Raw genomic sequence first — 7,033 nt, 5'->3', positions numbered from 1 at the left:
GATCCATCATATTATAAAGCCCCGTATTCAGTTATTCTTAGTGTGACTTAAAACTGTCCACAGATAAAATAGAGTAAAGGTGCTGATTCACCAACTCAGACATCTGAATATCAATATTAGTTTATAGACCATGCAAGTGTAGAAAGATTATTCGTTACTTACTATACTCTCGAAAATTAAATGAAAATTGCAAATTACATATTATTACAAGCAGTTACAAAATTGTTTAAAATGGTCTCCAGTTGCATCTCTTATATAGGACTTTCTAGTTTCAGAAAAAAACTTAGCTTCCAGTTTAGTAATCTACCCCTAACCAAGATTGAATCCAAGCAATCATAAACCATATAACTTATCATTTTCACACAAAGATTTTCCACTTGACACAGAACCAATTTATGGAGATGATACCGGAAATTAAGAAGTACTGTCGGGTCAAACGTGAAATCTTGCATCAGAACAAGAAGATGAAAACACGATACCCATCAGTTTACTGATGTTGAATTGCTTAAGAACTTAATAGAGGGATGTAATCAAGTACATGGTCTTAACAATAATACGGACCCTAATGAGCTTCTAACCGTAGCACAAACCGAACACGATGCAGCAAATTAGCAATTCACCAAAGTTGAAGTAGATCTACCCAAATTAGCAACGTCAGCTTCATTTTGCTGGTGAGGAATGGCCCTAAAAATTTGTGAGTTAGGTATGGGCTTGAATTCATAAATACTCACTAATTTATTTACCTTTAAAAGGTTTCACTATTCTAATTCATGCGAAATATATAGTGCAAGTGCACACCGATTTGACTCTCATTGCAAATAATATTTCTTGATTCTGTCACTGCTGATTATAGCGCAACCAAGAATAATTTGGCGCGAAATCAAAAGGAAAAAATAAACGATTTCTAACTATGAAACTAATTTGTTACCTTGAAAAAATATTTTGCAAAAATTATCAATCAAGCAAATAAATTAAATTCTTAAGAATTCAACGCACTCACCGCACCGTACCATGATGAACCTGAATCGTATATCAGCGAAATGGAGCTCAACAGAACTTTACCGCCTAGCGAGTACCGAACGTGGGCCCAGCACGACGATTTCATCGATGACAGATTGGACGACATGAAACGTAATTGCTACTACGCAGAATATCCGGAAATTCGAGCCAAACTATTCGCACCTGAGCTACTAAGTTCGTAGTTAACAACAAATCCCAACAACAATTCAGAACGGCATTAGAGTAACTATTGCCGCCAATATTCTCCGGCTGAAGCCGGTAACATCGTAAACAAACTAACAACGTGTTTATTGTGTTTTTTATTGAATTTTTACAGAATATATTTTTTTATTTTGTGTGTGGCACACGCATCTACGCAAATACGCACTTCTGTTAGCTGTCGTTTATGGCCACCTCGAATTAATTTCATTAAGTATGCGTCCGTCCATTGACCACTTCGATTGTATGGTAGTCACTGCGTCAACTAAAGTGGCATGTTATGAACAACACTTCAGTTCGGAATTGTTGTTATGTTAAAATCTCAACATAATTAATTGGCAAATGATTTAGCAAAAAAAAAGCTAAAATGCTAGGAAGAATTTAGAATATCTTTTTCGAAATCGTAAACAGTGTGACTTGCGTTTTATGGAGAAGAGGTACTCAGCACTATTTTTGGAACAAAGTATCAGCTATTAGAGATTAACATGGTATTACGAATGTTATTTGAGCTAAAAAGTTTTAAGCGAGTATAGGTTCTGGAAAACAAAGGTTAAACGTTGAAGTTGAGGGTAATAGAGATGCGAAAAGACTATCAGGAGAACTGTGTACTAGAATATGTCACTGAAGTTGTTAATATAACTAAACTCTCTTTAATGATAAGCAGACTCTACGTGAAACTTTGTCGGATTTAAAAAAGAAAAAATATAGCGTACGTATTATATACGTGTAGATAGTAGTCTTCGAGGGGATATACTGAATATAAGGATAACATACCAAAAAATTTAACCTTCTTTTCAATGACTCTCGCTGTTGCTTCGTGAACTAAAACGTCTTAACAAATCACAATCTTAGAGGAGATTTACTGAAGATATCGATACCTTACGAAAAAATTAAATCTTTCTTTCAATGACTCTCGCCGTTGCTTCGTGCATGTCTAACAGAAACGTGATGTAGATTTAACATGTTTCAGACTTGATTTTCTAGAGTTGTCAACTGAAAACACCTTCTATAGAAGAACATCTCTGACTTCAGCTTCATTAAAGATATCAACTCTTTAGAATTTTTACAGGAACCCAATGAGCCAAAAACCCGTGGGGTTTACTCGTATGTGTGGACATTGTTAATCTTTCAATTTTTGTGGTTACTGTAAAGTAAAAATAAAATTTTGAGAAAGGGAAAAGGATTTGCTGGGTTTGGTGATGATGAAACTCTTATTAGAGTTTGTACTTATGAATAAGTGCAGTCCTTACTAACTATGGGTATTATATATAGTATAAAGATATATATTATAAATATATAAGGTATATATATAAGGTATGTATATATAAGGTATGTTGTAGATAGTACAAATCTCATTATTTCTATGGGTACTGTTGCTTTGTAGTTGGTGGAGGTCAACATACCCTATGGCTACTAACTGGTTTCTTTGATTTTTTTACAAAGCTGAGAATGGTGTCTGGAGAGAGATTGTAAATAAATCATGTATTTTTGATTTTGTGTAATATTTGATAGTGATATAAACCACAAAAAAAACTACAATGTGCATAAATTATATCCACAATTAACTTTATTTATATATCAAATATATATTTATATATATTTATTTATATATCAAATCTAAACGGACTTCTTACCCAGGTTCAAATATTGCAAGACTAAGTAAACATAAGCACAATACAAATCGAAAACAGCATTTCTTTCTGTCATTTCCTTCATTTTGAGGGAATTATCATGTTGTCAAGCATAATTTAGTTGTAGGTATGCCAATAACCCCCACCAGTTTTCCATTCAGATGTTGGACTCATTACGAACTCCACCAATATGAGTTGATGACAAACTAAGACATATCTTCTTCTTTTTCCTAAGGAGTTCATGGTCTGAACAACTAATTCTACACTGACGTGTACACTTTTTTAAGGTTTTTCCTTTCAATTCATAATCAGTTGAAGTGCTGATATTACGTGTACATTTCGTCTAAAAAGAAAAAAAGTAACCCCATATATCATATATAAAAATGAACAATTATTTCAAATACCTGTGTCTGAATATTTCTACTAAAACGGCTGCAATTATTGGTCTTCACTTGATTAATTAATTTATTATTGGTTGAAGTGCTTACATCGTGAGTAAGGTTTGTCTAAAAACAAAAATTATTGAATAATAAAATATTGTATATTAAACAGTTTGGAACTAACTAAACTACCTGAGTTTGAGCATTGGTGTTAAAAAGAATTTGATTTGCACACGGATTTGGAATAGTTTGACTAACAAAATTCGGAGTTACAGGCATGGCGAAAGCAGTATTGCTATTCGTTCTCAACTTACAATAATTGATATATTGATCTATTAAATCGGGAACACTCGTACTCACATCTATAGGTACAACAGTACCTATAAAATAAATAAATTTTATTATTTTATCATATAATATATAGAGTTCAAAATACCATTTGGAAGAAGTTTGCTGTAGTTAAAACGACGGGTTTCTAATATTGTGCGGGTATCTTGACTTCTCATAGTAATACATTCTCCCCCAATTATAATTGAATCTATGGTTAAAAAAATTTTACTAGAAAACGGGAGAAAAAATAGTAAAGAACTTACGTTCCACAGCTGGTTTACTGTCTTCAGATATTTCAATGATTTTGGTTTTCTTCCAATTGGAAGCCATACTTTTTCTTAACAAATTTTAAAACAATGAAAATGAAATATTATTTTTGCAAATTTTGAATTTAGCGATATAAAAATTTTTCTTTATAAAACATATTGAACTTACTTTTATTTATTTTATATAAACTTTAAATTTATTTAAGTTAAAATCTTCTGAAGTGATATAGAAGACAAAACGCATTTGATTTTTAAGTTTTTGGAATTTTTATGCAGGTATTATTTATTGAGATTTGTTTTTATATATCTAAAATATCCAATACCATATATTATAAACTTATAAATATAAGATTATCATCATCATAAGACCACCACGCTTACTCAAGAGCATAGAAATGGAAGTATAAGATCATAAGCAACAACATTTCAAATTCTAGCTGAAGTGTTCTTTGGTTTCCTTAGTCCTAAAGTTTCTTGTAGGATATACTTCAATCATCCACTTAATAACTTCAAATACTCTTTTAATATTATTATTTAAAAAATACCCATCACTTTGACTTTGAAACATAAATTATTATTAATTCTCACAACCAACGACAAATAAACAGATCGACGATTTTAGTAAGAATTAGAATTATTTAAATAAATATTGTGAAATACACTTCTGGAAACAAATCGAACTCATTTACGTAAAATATATATATCAACTAATTTAAGAGCTAATAAAATACATTAATTTAAAACAGGTAGTATTGTTAAAATATCATTAATATTCTATACTTTAAAGTATAGAACATATAGAATTACTGCGGTTTTCTCTTTATCTAACAAAGAAATCAAGTTTACATGAAAACAAGTATTTAAAATATACTTTCACTTAATATTATTTCAATAAAATTTATTACTTGGAAGTTTGTCCAACCTGAATATATTACATAGTAATATATTCACCTCAAGTAGTAAAGGATCATTTGATCAGCTTACGAGTATATGTATTCGACTCCAGAAACAAAAATTACTTGTTTTTGAAATATAAAACAATAATAATAAATAGAAATAAATTTTTTTGTAAGTTTTCTTTCAAAAGTGTAGTTTTTTGTAGAATTTTTTATTTTTTAAGGATCTCCATGAAGGCAAAACTAACCAAGAAACTAGAGGTCTTCAATAAACCACTTAACTTGCATTCCATTCCATAATCATTTATTTGTTGCGATACACATTTTTTTACTCGGTTTTTGGTTCACATATTCACTCATTCGGAATCAATTGTTTGCTTCTTAAACTTACTTTAATACCTAAAACACCTACTTCGTATATAACATGGGAGGTAGAACAGTATCAAGGAAAAAAGTACTTTACACAAAAATGCCAACTACACCTGATTATCATTATATGTGACATTAAACGCGAAGTGTTAAATTAAAGCATTTACTTATTTGAAATCTAGTTTTTGTCCGCGTATTCAGTTTCTATTCACTTTTATTCTATTCACTATTTTTAGCACGGAAAGTAACACAACAGGAAAGAGTAAGGAAATATTTTTGCATTTTTGTGCATTTATCCTCATGTCTTTTGCAATTTATCCTTTATTTTTAGATTATTGGTAAAAAATTCTGTTGCTTATGAAATTGAACAGCTCTTTCGCACCGAGTTTCATATGTAACCTAAAAGCTGAATGAAACTCATATATATCTGATGCCAATAGTTTGACTTATAAGTCTTTCTTTAACAAAAAAACATATGAGTTTGAATTAATAAGAACAAATATTCTGTTATTGCAAAAAAAGAGGAATAATAAGGCAAAATCAGCCCTTATCAATTTTCGAGGGAATTACAAAAGTACATTTAATTTGTTTACATTTCAGAGTTCAAAACAATAATCTTTTCACCGGCTGGACGATTATAATAAATGCATGTCAAGGTTTTAGTAAAAATTCAATTTAAAATTCTTATCTTTACAATTTTATTGAAACGATGTTGAATTCTACTAATTTGGATTTATGATGATTAAGCTGTAAGAGGTGTTAATTATCGAGAAATAAATTTATTTTTCCATTTCGTATTAAGTTTGCCATTATTTAAGTGAGGCTCATATACTCACAAATATGCCAAATCTAATTAATATTTATAAATTTAAAGTTATTAGGACTGGTATTTTATAGTAACTGACCTATAAAATTTCATAAACTTATTGTAGTTAATTGTCTATTTGAAATAGACAATCTTGTAATAGTCTATAGTAGACAAATTTATTTTTATAAACCTTTTGCTAATATAATAATTGATCAATTAAAAGATTAATGATATTCTCAATTTCTAACAACGCACTTTTTGGTCGATTTTAGAAACACTCTTTTTAGCATCAAAAACTCTCATCTGTAACTGTAAGTCTCATTAAAAACTTCCATCAATATTATAAATTCATGACGCTATACTTGACTTTGTTATTTATTTATTATTTATTCTTTGTGAATCATTTAATACTAAATAGAGTTATAGAAAAAACATTTTATCATAAAATTTGTTTTAAAGAAAATAGAGAAAATCAAGAGCATATTATCATTGCAAACATTGCATTGGTTTACAAGACTATCATATTTTTAGATTTTATCGATGATATCATAATGTTATAACATAAATTTCTTATACATTGCATTCCTCGAGCTTAACTGAGAAACGAAGGATTGAGTCTTGCAGTAATTAAGCATAAAATGAAGTACCTTATATTGTGAACCACGCCTTCCTCATTTTCTAAATCTCTCATCATTGTCAATAGTTAGAGTTATAAGATTATAAATGACTATATAAACTTTGTATTGACTCGAGTGCTTTTTGTGTATTGGTTGTATCGCCTGTAATCATAAGTAATAACTATCAGGCAAATGCAATGCTTATTTTGTGTTTATTTAATGAATGATCCAAACATAGCATAGGGCCTCAATAAATCATTACCATCTCAACTGGTTGTAATTTTACTGCTTGACTCCGCCCAAGATTTCTCGGTTATTTCAATTTCTTTTAAAAATGTTTGCCTCCAGCTGGCCTTTGGATAGCCAAGTCTTCTATTTCCTTGAGCGTTCCACTCAAGTACTGGGCGACAGATCTCAGATTGACTCGTACGTTTTGTGTGACCAATCCATTTCCATTTGCAACGCTTATTCAAAGGTATTACAGGATCAATATTGCATCTTTCGTAAAGTTCTTCATT

The 7,033-nt window shown here is 30.1% G+C and overlaps 1 protein-coding gene across 1 annotated transcript; it reads right to left on the bottom strand.

The window, feature by feature from the left end:
• Positions 1–2,835: 2,835 nt before the first annotated feature.
• On the bottom strand, positions 2,836–3,933 carry LOC119670627. The gene is made up of 5 exons (XM_038080963.1): positions 3,823–3,933; positions 3,666–3,767; positions 3,422–3,609; positions 3,254–3,355; positions 2,836–3,192 (listed from the first exon to the last, which is right to left on the bottom strand). Exons 1-5 carry the CDS (start codon positions 3,887–3,889, stop codon positions 3,007–3,009), a joined length of 645 nt encoding a protein of 214 aa, XP_037936891.1. The 5' UTR covers positions 3,890–3,933; the 3' UTR covers positions 2,836–3,006.
• Between the last annotated feature and the right edge of the window lie 3,100 nt (positions 3,934–7,033).

Source organism: Teleopsis dalmanni, chromosome 1, assembly GCF_002237135.1.
Source record: "Teleopsis dalmanni isolate 2A chromosome 1, ASM223713v2, whole genome shotgun sequence".
NCBI lineage: Eukaryota > Metazoa > Arthropoda > Insecta > Diptera > Diopsidae > Teleopsis > Teleopsis dalmanni.
The sequence above is the reverse complement of the archived record's forward strand: the minus strand, read 5'-3'. Positions and strand labels throughout refer to the sequence as shown.

Excerpts from the sequence above, each read along its gene's own strand:
- LOC119670627 (XM_038080963.1), bottom strand. The coding sequence starts at position 3,889 with ATGGCTTCCAATTGGAAGAAAACCAAAATCATTGAAATATCTGAAGAC. Across the intron at positions 3,768-3,822 it reads CAGTAAACCAGCTGTGGAAC|ATTCAATTATAATTGGGGGA; the intron begins GTAAGTTCTTTA and ends TTTTAACCATAG. Across the intron at positions 3,610-3,665 it reads CAGCAAACTTCTTCCAAATG|GTACTGTTGTACCTATAGAT; the intron begins GTATTTTGAACT and ends TTTATTTTATAG.